Source organism: Lissotriton vulgaris, chromosome 2_1, assembly GCF_964263255.1.
Source record: "Lissotriton vulgaris chromosome 2_1, aLisVul1.2, whole genome shotgun sequence".
Classification (NCBI taxonomy): domain Eukaryota; kingdom Metazoa; phylum Chordata; class Amphibia; order Caudata; family Salamandridae; genus Lissotriton; species Lissotriton vulgaris.
In genome coordinates this window covers 982,790,645-982,810,834 of record NC_141687.1, presented here as the reverse complement: position 1 = coordinate 982,810,834, position 20,190 = coordinate 982,790,645, and the positions used below count along the sequence as shown (strand labels likewise).

At 41.2% G+C, this 20,190-nt stretch overlaps 1 protein-coding gene across 1 annotated transcript in view; it reads right to left on the bottom strand.

Annotated features, from left to right (window-relative positions):
• Positions 1–20,190, bottom strand: part of LRP2 (LDL receptor related protein 2) — a 358,266-nt gene that overhangs the window by 75,299 nt on the left and 262,777 nt on the right. Inside the window, exons 49-56 of the mRNA XM_086956556.1 lie at positions 19,406–19,701; positions 15,714–16,230; positions 13,789–13,941; positions 11,376–11,546; positions 5,997–6,220; positions 3,381–3,558; positions 2,239–2,435; positions 1,387–1,632 (exon numbers count right to left, since the gene is read on the bottom strand). Of these exons, the coding sequence (XP_086812682.1) occupies positions 1,387–1,632; positions 2,239–2,435; positions 3,381–3,558; positions 5,997–6,220; positions 11,376–11,546; positions 13,789–13,941; positions 15,714–16,230; positions 19,406–19,701 (1,982 nt within the window). The remainder of the gene's footprint in view (positions 1–1,386; positions 1,633–2,238; positions 2,436–3,380; positions 3,559–5,996; positions 6,221–11,375; positions 11,547–13,788; positions 13,942–15,713; positions 16,231–19,405; positions 19,702–20,190) is intronic.

The following is a 20,190-nucleotide window of genomic DNA, read 5'->3' as shown; positions in this document are numbered from 1 at the left end:
TTTATGCAGAGCTTGTGAAACGTTACAGATGACCTAGCGCACCTATAGATTGACTAAACGTAGCTAATAGATTCTATTGCACATTATTTGCTTTAGCTGCTAAAAGGAGAATAATAAAATGACATGGCTGTTGTGTGTTAATGTGATAACAAGTGAGGGGGTCAGATGCGCAACATAGCCAGCCACCTTGCTGTGCTGTTCTGCGTGAAAGGAAAGGGCAGGAATGTGCTGTATTTATCATTTTACTGTGCATTCCTCTCCTTTCCTGGCACTGGTGCACATTTGGCTGCCTAGCACCAACGCAGGCAACCGTGTGTCATGGAGCAAGGGTGCTTGTGTTGGAGCCAGGATTGTCTGAGAGACATTGAATCCTGAGAGATATTTTCCTCTTTTTCTATGCATGCTGCAGAATTAAGCACATGTATAAACAGGAGAAATAAAGATATTTCTCCTCGTATGGCACACCTAGGGAGGCATAGCATTTTGATGCATTCCCAGGTCCACCACTAAAGGTAAATTTGGCGATGTGCCAAAATCCATGGGTGGAACCACGCTCCACCTATGGAACGCCTCGCTGCCGAAGAGTAACACAAGGCAGCGATATGAGCTGCCTTGCATTACTCTAGATTTATCAAGCCATTCACGGCCATACAAGATGACCTAGCGTGGCTTGATACATTTCACTTAGGTTATGCGTTGCCTTTGTGCCCCATACGTGGTGCAAGGGTGACTCAAAATCTAGGTAAATCTGGCCCAAAATTTGTAGTCCTCAAAGAAGTTCTTGCATGCTACTCAGAATGATTTTTTAGACCTACAGGCTCGTATTGGAAGTGGCCCAGCCCGGATCCGATAATTACTGCACCTGCTAACATCTGCCCGGGCAATGAAATTGAATAGTTATGATACATATTGCCTGTTACAAGTTCAGACCTGTAACATGAGGCTTAGCATGGGGATTGTGATGTCTACCACACCAAAATCTGTATGTCCTGGTATTTTCTGTGCTGAAATTTGCCTGGGGAAAATTGCAAGAGTTATAGCACATACCAGAATTTCACAGACTGCTCCGTCATGAGGGCCACAGTTTAACTAAGCAATGGTAACATTCTCTAAGGACTGGAATCAGTTACTGATGCTAGACAATAGTACATCTTATGAGTGTGACTAACACATTTATATCATTCCATAAACAACATTATATGTGTTTTTCCTGTGTGCATTCCATATTTTATCACTGCTAGAGATAGACAGATTTTTTTGAATGATTTTCATTTCAAAGATTTTAAATTGCAACTGAAGATGAACTTGCAGGCCAGCCAAAGTGTTGGGACGAATCATATTTTAATTACTGAACTAAGCACTATTTCACCCCTTTCTGCTACTCACTGCATTCATCGTGGGGTTCGTCTGAGTGATCCCCACAGTCGTTATCCACGTCACACTTCCAGCTCTGTGGAATGCAGCGGCCATTGTTGCATTTGAACTGTCCTGGATGACAGGTCCGGCCGGCACAGTGGGAGCTTTCCTCGTCCGAATGATCTCCACAGTCGTTATCTCCGTCACACTGCCAGGCCTCAGGGATACATCGCTTATTGGCACACTGCCACTGGTGAATCTCACATTGGTGGTTGGCTGCAAAAAGAGCACACGACACATAAAATAAAGATGAATGCTTCGATAAGAGGCTCATTCAATGCAAGCAAGGATCAAGGTTTCAAACACATTATCCAATTAGGCATAGATGCATCAAGGTAAAATCTGCTCGCAAAGGGGCAGATTCTCAGAATCTGCCCCTTTGCGACCGGTATTTTTGCATTTGGGATGCATCATCCCAAATGCAAACATCTCAATTTTAGAAATCGCAAAATTGCGATTACTTGCATTTAAGGAATCTCAAATTGAGATTCCTTAAATGCAATGCATTAAAGTTAAATAAAATAGCGATTTCACTAATAGGGGTCGCAAATTACCATGAAGTTGAACTTCATGGTAATTTGCAAAAACTTTTAAAAATGTACTAAAGTGCATTTTTCAAAGTTTCATTTTACACACAAACATGCCCTAGGTAATTCTATCATTTGAAGGCATGATTCTCAACACTTGCGACATATTGAAATGATCACATTCGTAGTTCACAATTTCAGGCTATAACAGAAAACAATGATTAAATCATTGTGTTCCTCCACTGGAACGGATGACGTAAACATGATGAAATAACGTGAAAGTTCTGTAACATACCACACAGCACCTGATCCTCATCAGAACCATCTGGGCAATCGGACACAGTGTTGCACAGGAAATGGGAGCTCGTACAGTTGCCGTCATTACACTGGAATTGTCCCGCTGGGCAGTAGCGATGTGGACAGAGAGAAGGCTCATCTGATCCATCTCTGCAGTCTCTCTCTCCATCACATTTCCACCAGATGGGAATGCACCTTAAAAGAGAATGTGGAGGCTTATGTGATCAATTTGTAGTCAATTTATAAGATAGTTTAAAATTGAGGGGTTTGTGGAGAAGTCAGAAGACGAGCACATCTTTGCCTGCAAACTTTCATCGCGGGCCACAATTATTTATGATTCATCAGAGAACCATGACAACTCTTCTTTTAACGTAGTCTGATTTAAACTCTATCCAGACGAGAAATAATAATGTAATATGGATGTCTACATAGTTTCAACCTGTTCCTTTTCTAGAATGATAGTCTCAATTGGGAGACCAAATATTGGCCAACTATTGTGCGAATGTTTCTTATCTCTAAAGACAAACATGCGCAAGGCTCGATAACACAAATTAACATGAATATTATTTTAAATAGAGTGAAATAATTGTGAACAATAGCCAGGTGTTCATTTGAGAAGAGAAACGACCATGCAGGACAGAGTTTGATATCCTATATAACTATATGGCGGAGAGGAGTTCAATGACGGTAAAATAAATCCCATTTCCACCAGCGTGTCAGCCAATAGGCAGGATAAATATGGCAGACAGCTGATTGTCACTCAAAGTTCTTCCTTGAAATGAATCTTTAAAAAGGCAAATGTTGGAATATGTCTATTTGCAGTAAAACAGTAACAATCAAATGTTTATGCTCATTTACAATTGGTATTGGCAGATGACATTAAAGACTTAGGTTGAGTGGCTTTGCCCTAATATGTAAGTTGTATAAAATATATGGAGCAAAATTATTTTTTTGTTTCCACACTTACACACCTGCTCACGTTGACTAAGCAAATACAAGGCAACTAAAAAGGAGCCACTTGTTTAGGTGAATTTTCGTCTACTCCTCTGTTGAGATATTAAATTGCCTATCCATGAGGAAAACCATAAATTGCTTCAAGGAATATTTTGGTAGTGATATTTGGCTTGCCCTGCAATTTACCTTTCACTATCTGCACATAAGAACTGTGTGCTTGAACACGTAGGCAGACAGCGAGCGATGGCACCAAGCTGAATCGTCAGGAAGTTGTCTGGACACTCGCAGCTGTAACCCTGACCACCAGCTTTGATGAGGCAGAGGTGGGAGCAGCCACCATTGTTGGTTCCACAGGGGTTGCTTACTGCAAAAGAAATATAACACCAGTCATTCACAGCGCCTCTCATTAAAACATGACAATTATTTTACTGTATTAAAACCATGGAGTGATTTTTGACAATTTTTCTGACTACTGAGTATCAATGCAGACAAAAGCATGCATCCTAGCACACAGCACAACAATTCTTTACTATCCTATTTCCCTATATTTTGAACTTTTACATCCCTTCAGAGTAGGAAACAAAATAAATAAAAATGACACATATGCATTGCAAACCAAAGCCAACCCTCTCACACATGCATAGACACATTAACGCACACCTACACTGGCATACCTACATAGCTGTGGGGATCAGCAAATTATTCCAAATAAACTTTCTTTCTTCTCTAGTTATCTCTGTCTTACACTCTTTAATTCCCCTTTTATTTTTCCCTCTTTTGTCTTTTACTTTATCTCCCACTCGTATAAATCGCATCTCTCTTTATGAGGACTACTACAGAATTCAGTGAAGAGTGTAGTCACCAGTTTAGAAGTTCAGGTCTTCTTCGATTTCCAGGAAACGCAGAAACTGAGCACAGTAAATGTTTCTGTACTAAAACAACTTTGAAACGCAATCAATCAATCAATCAGAGTACTTGTAAAGCGCGCTACCTACCCGTGAGGGTCTCAAGGCGCTGAGGGGAGGGGGTGCCACTACTGCTCGAAGAGCCAGGTCTTGAGAAGTCTTCTGAAGGCGAGTAGGTCTTGGATCTGCCGTAGGTGGGTAGGGAAGATGTTCCAGGTCTTGGTGGCGAGGTAGGAGAAGGATCTGCCGCCGGAGGTTGTTCGTTGGATGCGGGGGACATCGGCTGGCGGAGCGGAGCTGGCGGGTCGGGGTGTAAAAGTTGAGTCTGCTGTTCAGGTAGGCGGGTCTGACGTTGTGGAGTGCTTTGTGTGCGTGGGTGAGGAGCTTGTAGGTGATCCTCTTGTCGACGGGGAGCCAGTGTAGGTCTCTCAGGTGGGGGGTGATGTGGCTGTGGCGAGGGACGTTGACGATCAGTCGGGTGGAGGCGTTTTGGATGCGTTATAGTGTCGTAGGTGTTTGGCTGGGATTCCTGCGCAGAGTGCGTTGCCGTAGTCCAGTCTGCTGCTGACTAGAGCCTGTGTCACCGTTCTTGTTTCAATCGGGATCCACTTGTAGATTCTGCGGAGCATGTGGAGGGTATTGTAGCAGGAGGAGGAGACGGCGTTGACCTGTTTAGACATGGAGAGGGATGAGTCAAGGATGAATCCTAGGTTGCGTGCAAGGTCGGTGGGTGTCGGTGCTGCTTCCAGTGTGGTCGGCCACCAAGAGTCGTCCCAGGCTGAGGGGGTGGGTCTGAGGATGAGTACCTCCGTCTTGTCCGAGTTTAGCTTCAGACGGCTGTTCTGCATCCAGTGGGTTATGGCCTTCATTCCCTCATGGAGGTTGGTTTTGGCGGTGTGCGGGTCCTTGGTGAGGGAGAGGATGAGCTGGGTGTCGTCGGTGTAGGAGATGATGTTGAGGTCGTGCTGGCGGGCCACATGTGCGAGGGGGGCCATGTAGACGTTGAACAGCGTTGGGCTGAGGGATGAGCCCTGGGGGATGCCGCAGATGATGTTGGTGGCCTCGGATCGGAAGGGCGGGAGGCGGACGCTCTGGGTTCTGCCGGAGAGGAAGGACGTGGTCCAGTCCAGGGCCTTCTCTTGGATTCCGGCTTCTAGGAGGCGTGTCTTTAGAGTGCGATGGCAGACCCTGACGAAGGCGGCAGACAGGTCCAGGAGGATGAGGGCTGATGTTTCTCTGTTATCTAGTTGGAGCCTGATGTCGTCTGTGGCGGTGATGAGGGCTGTCTCGGTGCTGTGGTTTCGTCTGAACCCGGACTGGGACGGGTCCAAGATCTTGTTGTCTTCCAGGTGGCGGGCCAGTTGCATGTTGACGATTTTCTCGATGAACTTCGCCGGGAACGGGAGCAGAGAGATGGGCCGGAAGTTCTTGAGGTCCTTGGGGTCCGCCTTGGGCTTCTTGAGGAGGGCACTGATTTCGGAGTGTTTCCAGCTTTCCGGGAATGTCGCTGTTTTGAAGGAGATGTTGATGACCTTCCGTAGTTGGGGTGCGATGGCAGCGTCTGCTTTGTTGAATACGTGGTGTGGGCAAGGGTCTGACGGAGATCCTGAGTGGATGGAGTTCATGACCTTGCGTGTCTCGTCGTCGTTGACGTTGGACCAGGAGGTCAGGCGGTTGGCGCACACTTCTTAGGTGTTTCAAATGTACTAGAATCAATCCTGATAATTAAAAAATCCTTACAAGGATAGAATGTACCTAGAAGGCTCAGGCATAGACAGACAGACAGACAGATACACAAACATATGAAGTTTTGTAATAACAATTAGTCATAATCAGTAAAAGGTGCTTGATAACTTGGTTAGGCATTGCACAAAACGGCAGTGTGATGCCAACTTACATATAGGCTGTCTATATGGATGATAGACATGGATATCAAAGGGCCTGTGCGTTGTGTTGACCAAAACTGTTCTATCCAATCCAGTATACTTGTTTCCCTTCTCTACTGTACGGGTGTTCCAGTCAGTCCAGTAGATGGAATCTTCAAAAACACTGATGGCAAACGGATGAGGCAAAGTTCCATCGTATACAGTATGTCGATGCCTTCCCTCTAGGTCACAGTATCTGCATCAACAAACAAAAAACTGTTAGGCTTTTATAGCAAACATGGTCATCAAAAATGTTATACAGGCTAAAGTCCTCCTGCCATACATTATAGGGATATTGCAAGTTACATCAGGAGTTCTTTTCTAAGGTCACAGAACTTCTAAGTGACCTTTTAACATAGACCAGAGGGCATGTTATTCCTAATAATGCATGCTCACACTACCACCCATCCCACAAACTGCTTATGTCCTTGGCGTCTTGGTCCTTCATATTCAAGAAATGGTATGGTTGTATATAGACAAGAAACATTAAAGAAAAATCTGTAGTGCAAATTTAAAAATGCCACACAGCAGGTAGTAATTTGTTGCAAAGACATCCTTAGAACCAGTTTAACGTAAATTAGATTTAGGAAAGGGCTGAAGCTCAGAACAAATAGTAACGTGCAGCCAGATCTTTCTTTTCAGTAATGATCTATGCCATGCAAAAAATGAACATTTTGCAGTAAATCTGGTGCTGAGCAATGTTCTTTTTAGAACAACAGACCCTGCGAATGAAAAGTCTTTAAACACCAGCTGTAATGATGCTCTGGGACAAGCATTTCCCCTTGGCTGCTTGCTCTGGCACAAGACATTATGGCAACACAGCTCATCTACAAGGATTTATTACAGTCAGGGAGTTATGTCACTTTCTTACTACAGGTGACTGGATTAGTGACAGATTGTTATGCTGTGATTGCAGGTGTGTGTGTGTATTAATTTGTACGTAAAGTTGTGGAAAAGCATATTCATTTTCAGAAATAGAGAACTTGAAAGCAAATAGGGAATGCCAGGTGGGTCTCATTTACTAATTTATCTGCCCATCCTTGACATCACTAAGAAATTTCCGTTCACCAAGGCTTTATACATCTACATCCTGTGTAGACCCAGGTATGGTTTTAACATCAAGCACAATGGTGACTACTGGTGCAGTGCAAAAACTGCCCACCCTTTACAAATCACAAATACATCAGAGATACTTAACAGATATGTGACATGAAAGTACACTTAGCACATGTTTCTTGTATGGTTTAACGAACTAATGATAGTGTTACAATTTAAATCATTCTTAAAGAGTGTATTCACTCTAGGACTAGATAATCTACTCACATTATGTGTTTCATCATAACTGATTGTCCTATTAATCAAAGTCTTAATGTGTTAAAATCATCCTCATTCAGTAGATAATATACTTACTATGAAGATCAACTTTGACTTTCATAAACGTGTGCTATATCACCTAAATAATGTATTCATGTGTAAACTAAATAGAAACCACCCTCCCTATATAGAATGTGATTTTACTTGAAACAATAACGTTTAAGGAATATGTGCACTAATGCTACACGTATATGCATTTAAATGTAGTTCTTATTCATACTTATATTTGATTCATGATTTACTGAATGTCAACATATAATGTGAAACCTAATGCATTAGAAATGTATATTCATTGGTGTTTAAATGTGCACAAGCATATTAAATGTGCACTATTGAGTTAACATTTAAGTTTTCCTAAGTAGCCCTTATTTCACCAGGCTGAATAAAAATATTATTTTAATTTTTGCTAACTTTACACTTCTTGGAGGTATTCACATGCATTGTTAGTTGTAGAATAGATACATTACTGTACGAGAGATAGAGTAAGAGCCTGGGATGGAGACCTTGATGAAGGAACATGGGGAATCAGAGCGTCAACTGAAAGGCCTATTGAGCAAATGTTACCATTTGATGTGGCATACAAAGGGGATTTTAGCAGTAGACTTTGTGTGTTATAACATAGTGCTAACCTTCTTAGAGATTCAGATCCACTTCTAGCCCTCTTAGGTGTCAGTCCCTTTTATCTCTTTGAGCCTTCCAGACACCTTCTTTGCAGACCTTGAATGTGTAGAACATTTTCCCTTAAATCCTATCATGTTTAGACCTCAATGCCTGTCTGATCCCTTCCTAAGTGTGTCTTAGGCTAACACTTTTATCTCTGACCCATAAAAGACTCACTGGCTGCCTAGCGCCCCGCTGCCTCTCCATGCAGGCTATCTTCTTGGATTTTGCCTCGCCTCTTCATCGACTTTGGCGACCCCAGTGAACTTCTCCCAGGTTTGGGGGCGCGGGAGCCACGACAGGCTGATGGTCTTCGGCATTGATCCAGTGGACCGGAGCCCACACGCTTCCTCTCCCTTCCTGACTTTGATTTGCTTTAACTATGTACGCCCCCGGACTTCTCCGGGCACTTTGGTCATACTCACTGGGTTACTCTCATGGACTTCTTTACTTTTTTCTTTTGTCCTGGCCGCCATTTTGCTGCTGTTCTCACCGCTTTTTTTTCCCCTGACTCTGGCCCACCATCTTGTCCGTTCCCTCGGCCTCTACCCTTCTCCCTCGTTTCCCCCTTGACGATCCTCAAATGTTTCTGATTTGCCTTTTCTCCATAACCCTGTATCCCTCCCACCCTCCCTACTCTCACCCAAATCTACTATTTGTATATATATGTATATAGAGAGTATATGCTGTAGACCATTGTACTCTCTACCATTCCTGTGTGATGCTTAGAGTTTATCCATTTGTATCGCTTCCTTGAGTGACTCTCTTCGTTGTGTGACTTTACAACTTGTACATTTGCAATTTTTTTCTGTTTGTATCTTTTATGTAACGCACGTAATCCTAGGTCCTTATGTATTGAAACTGGTTCTTATGTAAAGCACTCTGACACCTTCGGGTAAAGTTTGCGCTATATAAAATCACATTAAATAAATAAAAAATAAAATAAAATAAACCAAGCTACTACGATGCTGGCACCTTCCAAACTAAAATATCCTTGCTCAACACTGATGTGTATTATGGAATCTCCTGACTTTTGAAACTCTTTAGGTTAACTGACCCATCCTCTTTGTTTGGACTTTGATTGCGTTCAGTGACTCTAGATTTACTTATGAATAGACAACTAAACTTGAGACATTTCTCTGAGCATCAATCACTTTTTTTTAATTTTCTGCATAGCTCCTACCGAATTTCTAGTTTGTTTAATACTGATGCGCCTACATTTCTTTAGGAGGTTGGGTTTCCCAGTTGTTATTCCTTATCTTTATAGCATGGTGTTGAGAGTTAACTATTTGAACTTAATTTTGAATTTGTAATCATTCTTCTTAGCCCAAGCCACCGTGACCTGGTCCTCATTGTGTAGCCAAATGGGCTGCAGTGTTAATGGAATGTATTTGATGCTAATGCTAACACTCATCTCTGAGTCAGATAGAAAGGTCTGCTGAAAGACCAATGGTAAGCAAGTGGGCCCAGAAAATGCTGAATCACCACAAACCAAGAAGACCCGGAAATATAGCTGTCAGAATCCCCCGTTTTACACTTCCAGACTCTTTTGACTTTCAAATAATCTGAGTGCGAAGAGGATACATTCATTATTTTAAAAGCTTAATTGTACAGCTTACATCCCTTGTATTTAGACATGTGAAGCGTGGTAAAATGGATCATATGACCTGGAAACTTGGATACAGAATGTGTGCAATAAATGTTTTACCTAAGCTTCTCTTTATGGATCATTGCTTGTTTGGTGGGCAGCAAGATATCCTGCTTAAAAAGGATTTTGAGAAACTTGATTACTCCCTGCCTCTCTGGTGTAAAATAATCTCAGTCTCTAGAGTTTTTCATAATTTTTAATGAAACCCTTGTCCTTGAGTGTAAACTTGTGAAAGGTAATACTTGAACTGTATGGGGCTGTCACTTAGAGGGCCAGATCTATCCATATATGGCCTTCCTTCTCAGGAAGGAGTGTAAATCCTGGCTAATATTTTTCTACATTAGGATTCTTTTTGGCTAAGCTTTCAGGGAGGGATCATAACCTCTTTGAGACCAATGCTAAATTAACGTGGGGTGGAAGTGAGGCCTTCTTTCCTAGGATATCCAATTGAAGTAAGTTCAGAAGAAACATCGCAATAAGAAAAGCACAGGATTAGGGACCTCTTTTTTAATCAGAGTTCCAGTGAACAGCTGGCATCAGTGGAACTTATCTCTGGGTGAGGATGCATTTCAAAGCCTTAAAGAAAAGCTTTATATATAAGAGAACGGCTCAAAGGTGTTTTTGGAAGCCTGTCACAGGAACTGTTGAATGCACTGTTTGTTGAATACCTGGACTGCTGCCTTCTTTTCTCGCTTTGTAAGTTCTTTTTATTATTCCCTGATGTCTCAATTTCTCTCTGATGTCCAACCTTTCTTTTCCTCTTCTTCCCCCTCTCTTTCTCCCTTTTTCTCTGTTGTCTAGGTCAAACCCTGTTGCTGAAAAATAATTCCAAATCACAAAGATAGGTGCTTCTCACGTACACTGGAAGGAAAAATGCAGGACTTAGGGCGATGAAGCCTCCAGATAAGGTATCTAGCCATTCTTTGTATCATCTGCAAAGGTAAGGCAGCAAATTCATATGTTTATCAGATTGTCCAAGCTCTGGTGACAAAGTGGTTTAAGCCCGGAACCTGTGATTAATTTGAAAATTCTCTGTATTCTACACTAAACCTTTGATATCTCTGTTTCTTATGGTTTCTAAAAGCTGTTCTCCATTTGAAAATCCATCAAATCTTACTATTTTGCTTGGACTATAAGACTGGTGCCCTACAAATTCTGCTACACAAAAGTGGGAAAGAGTTAAATTAACAGAAACCAAGTGGGTGTTTGGAAAATCTGATTCTGGACACTAGACTAGTGTCCCTGCCAAAGGCTTTCAGGTGAAATACCAAGATTTTTCTTCTTTCTTTACCCGCCTGGGCACGGTGCACTTGAGGCAGCCTTCGCTAATGTATGCAGTGTCGTAGCACATTCTCTTGCGACACAGGGACAGGCTCCAACCCTTCTGAAGGGAGAATATCTGTGGGATATGAGTGTTTCAGAGGTCCCTCTTCACATTCTGCAAGGGAGCACCATACATTTGCGTTATGTCACTGGATGTATGTACTACTGGTGGAGGAGTGTGAGACAGGAGATGTCAACAGATGTCAAGAACTGAGACTGTCTCTGCATTTCTAAAGCTTCCTGCACATCATGGTAAAACCAGTGACTCACTTTTCAATCAAAATGCTTTAGTGAATATTTAATGTCAACAGTTATTGTGTTGCTTTATTCTTCTCTGTGCACTTACTCGATGTAGTTCAGGTGGGCATCGGCCCAGTACAGGTTGTCATTGGTGTAGTCAATTGTGAGTCCATTAGGCCACTCAATTTTGGTGGTTATTATCACTGTCTTGTTCTTGCCATCCATGCCAATGCGGCCAATGAATGCTCTGTCTCCCCAGTCTGTCCAGTATACCTGTCTATTTACATAAAAAGGAATGTTAAGCAATCGAATTAAAACATTTTAGAAATAATACACATGTATGCAAATATATTACATTTTCTGAAATACAGACTCAAGTGTTCAGGTCATAAAGGAAATGCAAATTAAAACCTTTCATTGATAAAAGAGCAACATAATAACGTGTAGCAAAACCTTTGATATACTGCACTCCGGAAGTGGGTAGCGGATAATGATGGGCACATTAATGTACTACATATACAAAATAATGGGATCGATACACAATTATTGATAAAACAACAATGTAGACTAACCTTTGTAGTGTTGGATTTGTCATAAGTGGCAAACATTTATAGCAACACACCATACCGCCACCCCATACATATTGCATAAACTGTAGCAGTACCTTTTACTAGATAGTTAAAGAAAGCATGTTGCAACTCTGCAACCTAAGTACATTTAATGCCCTCATTGTGAGTTGCCCAGTAAATGGGCCACATTTACCTTGCTAATGTAGTTACCGATACTGGCAGTCCCGCTAAATCCAGAGGTGGCGTAAATCCAGTCCACTACAAGTTGGACCCTGAGAGCCATGGTTACTTTTGGGTATGATGCGCCTGGTGGTGAGGTAACAAAGGAGGCCCTAATAGGGTCCCCTGCTGCTCCAGGGCCTGAGGGTGGATGCAGGGGGGCAAGTGTTTTACCCACTGCAAATGTGCAGCCCAGTTTCTGCATGGTGCGGCATACACCACATGGTGCATGCCGACCATGCAGGAACATGCTGAGGCGGTGCCTGTCTGAAGGTCACTTATGGGCCTTCAGACAGGCAGCTGCTTTACCTCCCTCGACACCCCGAGTCATACTCACCAAATTCTGCCAACGTGACAGAACACTTCTACCTTTCACCAATCGACACCGTAAGACAATCAGTAACATTAGTGTGACATGGAATGTATTAGTGTACTTCATAGAAGTTACCTATATTGAAAACCAATACAGAGGTATATTCAACTATTTCAGAAAATGTATCTGAAAGGGAGAGAACCCCTTGGCTAGAAAGAGGCATTACTTCAGCTCCCTTTTACTATTTGTGTACGGTATAGATGAAATGGTGCCAAGAGAGTAAACAACTTTGTTTGGGGTTATTTGGCACTTCTGATGTTCTTTTCAAAATGTATAAATGCCAAATCATTCATAAAAGGCACTAGTAGGAACTATCTGTACGATTCACTAAGGATTGACATTTCCCTGAGATTTCCTCACAGGAGTGACAGGAAATTCTGCCAGTGGATGGGGTATACTTCTGCTAGCAGTCTATCGCTTTGCAGATTGCACAGTAGTACACTGCTGGCCGAGGGCGGATAAGAGGGATTGCTGGGCCGTCGCCTAGCAAAAAGTTAGTAAATATCGGCAAACGTGTACATTTAAGTGTATTGAGAAACGCTTTCAGGATTTTTCTTACCTTGAAAAGATACTCATGGAAAGGGAAGGAATAAGTCGGGTTCTAAGGGGAGAAATGATTAGATAAACCTGCATACTTCATGGGAGAATAACATTAGGGGGATCTCAATTCTGAAAATTGTTTTCCCCCTTAGAAAAAAATTATCATTTCTGCTATGCATATGACAGAAGATTGCCTGTCACGCCCGTAATCCTATAGAGTATGTTTAATTGACTATGGCTGTCTAGAAAGCTACAATTAGGGATGATTTCCAAAATATACTCATTTGACTCTAAATGTGTCAGTCTGGGCGAGGTTTAACATGCATCTAGTTATCCATATTATGTGGATAGGGTTCCATCAGGATATTAAGCTCCCTTATTTGTGTTCATGTGAGCTAGAGCGTTTTCTCGCCTGGAAAGCCCATGTCATCATGAATAGTGACGAAAGAACGCAGCCATCAAGTTTTGTAAAACTGTTCAAAGAATAAAAAATATTAGTTAAAGATGTTTATGGATTCTCTCAAGACAAGCAAGTATGAGAATGTGTTTTGTAATGACAGAATATGATGCGGAAGAGATAAAATGCTATGCTGTGATAATAATGTACCCGAATGGGGCATTTCATTCTATTCTATATTTATTCTTTGAAAACAATCAACAATAGTTTAGAAACAAGAGGATAAAAAAATAAACACAATTAAATTCTGGGATGTAATTCAATTCATGTATGGGAAAATATAGCATACTGAGTGCTTGTGGGTTCAAACTAAAGCCAAAACATAAATCTGGTTAAAAATATATTGTTGATGCCATCATACCCATATTTCGGATGAACCACTATCGCTCTAGGGTTCTGAAAGCAGAAAGTGTTGTTTCCATCCATACAGCGATCAGCCAGTCTTTTCCGAAATCTGCCATCCAGCTCAGCAACATTCAGAGAATCCCTGGTTGCATCCACCCAGTAGAGTTTCCTAAAATCCATAAAGACAAATAAGGGTTTTGATATGTGTTTTCCATTATGCAAAAAGTGCTGCATCGATTCTGTAGTATGTAACCGGAGTATAATTCTTACTTGTGCCTCCAGCAACAGATTAGGAACTAAATGCAGTCAACATATCAGTTAATGGCATCTCACAAAGGCGTCCAAGTGAATGGTTAAGGTGGGGACAGCTTCTACATATGAGCAGTTCTTTGAACATGTGACAGGAGCTGCCCATCTAGCAAACACACACACACCAACATATAATTAAAGAAACAGAGGAAAGAACACATTTTCCATTTTTAAGATAGATCAGAGGAATATCACACATTGAGTTAAAGTCCTATATATGGTCCTTATTCTCTTTCCGGACAGAGGACATTGGCCATTGGACCATCTCCCCAATCTCTCAATCCCTAGTGCTGGACAAAGAAGGATTTACATTGCCTCACATTTATTTAGGTTTCTGGGCTACCTGTTGCTGAAAACTGCTTAATCATCTGTGAGTAGATTTGCCAAGAAACCCCTCAGAGTCTATCTATACCTGCCCCATTTTTCTTTCTTCAGAACTGAAAGAGGCGCAAAGCTTATTTGACCAGTTCCCTCTCTTGAAAAAAGCATATGCTGCACTGATGTCTGGGTTGTTTCAAAGTCATCTTCAGACAGGACTATAAAACATGCTTCATTATTCCAGACGCTGAGGACAAGGCAAGTTAGTACCAACAATCACCATCAATAGTTGGCAGCCTCCAGCTCTATCCTTTACTTTTAATTTCCTGCAACAGTAGGTGCACAGAGCACTCAAAGTACATTCCATTGCATTATAGTTTGGTGTATCATCAATCACTCTTTAAGGCACGCCAGAATACAACAAACCTCCTGAACACAATGAAAGCACAATTCTAAACACAAAATACAATGGAGGGCCAGAAAAAGTGATTCATTTCAAAAACCCAATTTTGTATCTACTGTATATCTGGGAGTAACGTATTCTTCTGTGTCTCTGCTGCGTAGCATGCTTACACATCAACAGTGGCATAAACCCTTATTTCTGAAAAAGCTACACTCTCCTCTTTCAGGTTTAAAATTAATATCTGCTCTATATGGAATTATGCAAGAGAACTGTATCAACTTGTATTGTGATTTTTTTATTTTAGCTTTCTTAACTATTATTTTTATTGTTTTAATATTATTTTATTCTTACAGTGAATTTCGCTGTATTATTACCCCTTTATTATCTCGATAAAACAATTTGACCAACAAAGGACATGTTTTGTGTTTATCTGATCTATTATTTCTTCTAATAACTATTGGCTGTAAAGTCCTTGAGTATCTAAGACTTTCTCGATTTGGCACCATGGAATGCATTTGCTAGTAAAATTAGAGTTTATCGTTAGATGTAATACTCATATCTGACAAAATATTTGAACGAAAACAGTAACAAGAAATAGGCATATCTTTGAGTTTTAGAGCATTCAGCTTAACACACAAATGTACCTTCACAGTTCTATAGGGCGAGTTTCAGGACAAACTTTACTTGATGACTCCGAAATTCTAGTATTTATGTATTTGCGCACAAAACAAATAAAAAAAAATAATAAACCACTGAATATCTTCATTGCATATACTAAATATAAGAACCCTCTCATGTATCTGGCACACCAGTTTCAAGGCGCTCATCATATTCACTCTAGCACCGAAGGCGTGAGGAACAAACCTACCTGGGCACACTGCATTGTTATACGAGTCCTACATGTTTCTTACCTTGCAACCCAGTCGATGGCCAGCCCTTCTCCGTTGGGCACATCATAGCTGATGATTGACTCCCGGTTTGTGCCATTCAGGAACATCCTTTCAATGACTCTTGTGCCCACATCAATCCAGTACAACCTCCTTTCTACCCTGTCAAAGTCCAGAGCCACAACGTTGCTAAGCCCTTGTAAGATAAGGGAGTAGGAAAGGCCATCAGCGGTTAAGTTTCGTAGGTAGTAGCGATTGCTAAATATGAGTGAGGGTGAGATGTTGCTGTTCTGCCGACATTGTCGTCCATTGGGCTCCCGGATGTAGCCTGGGGCACATTTGCATACGTATGAGCCTGCAATGTTCTCACAGACCTGGCTACAGACAGATGGATTGTCAGTGCATTCATCAATGTCATCGCAGGTCCGCTTGTCTGACATGAGCCGGTATCCCGGGCGACAGGAACAAAAGAAACTTGTTTGGGTATCTGTGCAGTTGTGATCACAACCACTAAGAGTAGGGTTGGCACATTCATTAATGCCTGAAAACACAATAGAAATATGTAAGTTGCCCATTGAATGATGAGTGAACTGAAGAATCAACACTACTGGAAGTTTTAGAATGTACTTTATTCATAAATGCCTGGTTTATTATCAATGACAGACTGACCATCATTCACACACACAATATTCTTGTATTTCATCTTACTCTTTTAACGCTACTTATGGTAAATATCTTGAAGGTTACATCTACACATTTACGGGAATTATATTTTATGAGTAGCAGAAAATGTAAGCAAAAAAAGTCTTTAGTCGCCAAACTTTGCAAAAACACGTCTTACAAAAGTAGTTGAAGATCAGAATGGATGTGAGAGGCATGATATAGTGAGCAAAAAATATGTTCACAATAAATACTGGTTTATAAATAATACAAATAATGTCCTACTGATTTAAAAATAAAATATGACAGTGGGAAGGTACTTAATTTAAAATGGAAAAAAGTTAATTCACTCATTTTGAACTGATAGTAAAAAAGTATCCTCCACTCAAAGATATAGAGATACTGAGATAGATTACATCCTTCAGACTTGTACGGCAACATTTATCTAAATTGTTCCTTGTTAATGATAACAGTGAATGAATATATTTTATGTAACTCTTGGATAAGTGCATGGAAAGGGACAGAGCTCCATAATAACCCTTTGTTTTAATTATAAAATTAATTTTGTTTGCTTAATATATTAAGTGTTTGGCTAAGAGTATACTATCTAACTTATGGTGGAAACAACCCCTCATAGATTTTATTTATAAGCACATAGGGTGGTCCGGGGAGAGGGAGGGCGGCATGCCGGCTCCAGTGGGTCAGTGGAGGACTCCCTGTACCCTACCAACAGAGGACTGCCCTTTACAGATCCCCATTTTGTCACTTTGCCTAATTAAAAAGTAAAGGTCCTGGATAAGATAAAAAGGAGTACTCAGACCCTTTCTTTTCGCATATACTGAACGAAATTGCTAAAATGCTTGAGGGTTATAGATGAAAACCTGTGTTTTGCATGTGAAAACATAGGCAACATTTTGGGATTGGCCCTTTAATTTAGTATTGAATTAATTACATCTAAAAGTGACATGGATGTCTCAATACATCTTGGGAAATTCTTTGGGCCCAGATGTCAACACTGCTCTCCACTTCATCTGATCACCATTAGTGGAACCCCACCTCAATCTACATAGAGGGGCATAGTTATCAAATATTCATGCAACACAGCAACCCACCTTACCTCGTTGCGTGAAAGGGGGGAACAGGAACATGAAGCATTCCTGCTGTCTGAGCTAGCGCACAAACCGCTGCCTAGCACCAATGCACTAATGGTAAAACTGGGAATGTGCCATGCTCCGCATATGGAACGTCCCCCTGGAGGAGAGCAACAAAAGGCAGCAAATTGTGCAGCGCTGCTTTGCTTCACACTTGCCAAGCCACTCAGGGCCATGCAAGGTGGCTTTACGTAACTTGATAAATGTAAATGTAGGTTTTGTGTCACCCTCCTCCCCCATTGCATGGCACAAGGGTGACGCAAAATGGTGATAAATATGCCCCAGAATGTGATAAATGTAGTGCAATTGTTTGGCTCTGATCTGAATATTATCACCAAGTCAACTCTATCACCATAAGCATTTTACAACACCAATGCATTCTTTGTGGGGCCATCCCACTTTTGTCATTGCCCAGAGGATAACCCTGGTCACCACAGTAACAAAATATAATTTAGATGACTGCAACTCTTGTCATCATAGTCAAGGCAGTGGAATTAACCACACATATACTCATTTTATGATTAAACAAAGGTAGCAATCATGAAGAGGCCTCTTCACTAGTAGTGTCATTGACTAAAGTACAAAGAGAACAGCCAATTGCGATTTGAAATCGAGGAATAGTCAAGCCCATGCTGCTTGTGAAAAAAGTGCTTTACTTGCTGGAAAACTAGTGCCTGGAAGCTGTGCACTTGAATATAGTGCTGTGCATCAAGAGGGAGCTTCTGGTCAGTGGACCATAGTTACACCACCTACTGGGGGCACCTAAACCGCTTTAAGCTGCTGGGTCTTGTGCAACATTCTTCCAGTGAGGTGTTGTACTGGGGGAATTTTTGTAGTCTTGGTTACAGTAGAGGGGGCTCCACCAACCACGTCTGCAAGAGGCCTTTGTTACTGAAGGCCATTCCAGATGTTACTAGCATTTACACCTGTTTATAAACTTCTCAGCCTGCATTCCCAAGGCCTTCAACTTTCCCACAGATTTGAAACCTTCACTCCTCCAGTTAAAAGACCCAGCCTCAGTCATATCATCATATGGAATGACATTGGGCTTTATATTTTTGGGGCTTATTTTAGGTGCAGTTTCTGACTATATGTCTTTTCTGATCACAGGCATTTCTCTTGGAGCTAAATATTCTATCATTTCGATTCTCCTGACTAGAAACTGCTTGTGAATGTTCACCCCAAAAAGACTTTTCCTATTGAGACTTTGGCAACGTTTTATTTCAGAAATTAACTCATTTGCGGCCAAAAAAGATGCAGAATAATGATCTCTTGAAGGGTTATTTGTTATCAATTTCCTCTTACCATTTTTTTATTTAAAAACATGTGTATACTTTTATTCAAAATTGTATATAGTGTAAGTTATTTTTTTACTGAATATTCATTCCATTGGTAAGTTAAACATAACACCTTCATACATTTTATATGAAAGCCACTTTGCTGCTCAGGCCAACTTAGCAAATGTAAGTCAATGTTGAACTCATTGAAACCTCTTTGTCTCTCAGGGCCCTCGTCTTTTAACACTGGGGTAAGCTCAGTGACAGCTCCCTCATGAGTATGGCCTTCCTGTCCCCCACCCTGTCTGGTGGAGTTCTTATACAATGACTAGGCCAAGTTGGTGTAAGTTTTCTAGTTGGATGGAGAAACATACACTTAACTAGGTGGACAACATTGAAACATAAATTATTTGGGTATCAAATCAAATGTTTAACATTAAACTAATGAAAGAAAAAGTAAGTAAATAAAATTGTAACTTCATAGGGTCAATCTAGCGCAGAAGAAATGTCTGGATACCCACTACGGAAGACATAGCTTGTCATAAACACATCATAGTCAATACAAATATCAGTTTAGCATGACATACTTTCCCTGTCAGGACCCTATCCAAAATGAAACTTTACGTACCGCATCCTTTTTCGTCGCTATTATCAGAGCAGTCATCCAGGCGGTTACAAATTTTCACGGCTTCTATACAATGCCCATTGTCACACTGGAAGTGCTGTGGAGCACACGTTGCTTCAGGAGTGCTGCAAAGGTGCTCCAGCTCATCCGACTCATCGCCGCAGTCGTTATCTCCATCACAGATAAATGCCTTAGTAATGCAGCGGCCATTTTGACAGGTGAATTGAGTCTGCTGACAGGTCGGGTAAGTGCAGCCTTGCTCGTCACTGCTGTCACCACAGTCATTGCGTCTGTCACACCTGGAAACAACCCGCAGGATTAGGTACGATCAAGGCATAGCATGTGTATGTGTGATTGTCTGTGTGTATGTGTGTGTGAATGGCCCAAGTTTAACCTACACAGGGAGGACTGTGTGTTTAGTTGCTTGAGAGCAGTGTATCAGAAACACTAAAAGTGTGGTCATATTTGCTTTGGTCCACTTTATAACCTGCCCCAGTATGAAGAAGTAGAGTGTGTAATTAAAATAGTAAATACGCACACTATTACAGTCAAATACATGGCCGGTCCTTATAAATTTAGATATGATACGTTGTGTGTGTGTCCACCCAGTTTGAAACACGTACATGGATGTATAGTGTAATTTCAAGAGGCTGATAAGCATTAACAGTTGGTAATCATGAATCATTTTTACTAATCACACTCACTTGGGTCATAACTGCAGTGTGGAAAAGCAATAGAAGAAAAAAGCATCACCAGACTCCAATAATATTTAAATGGAACAAGAGAAT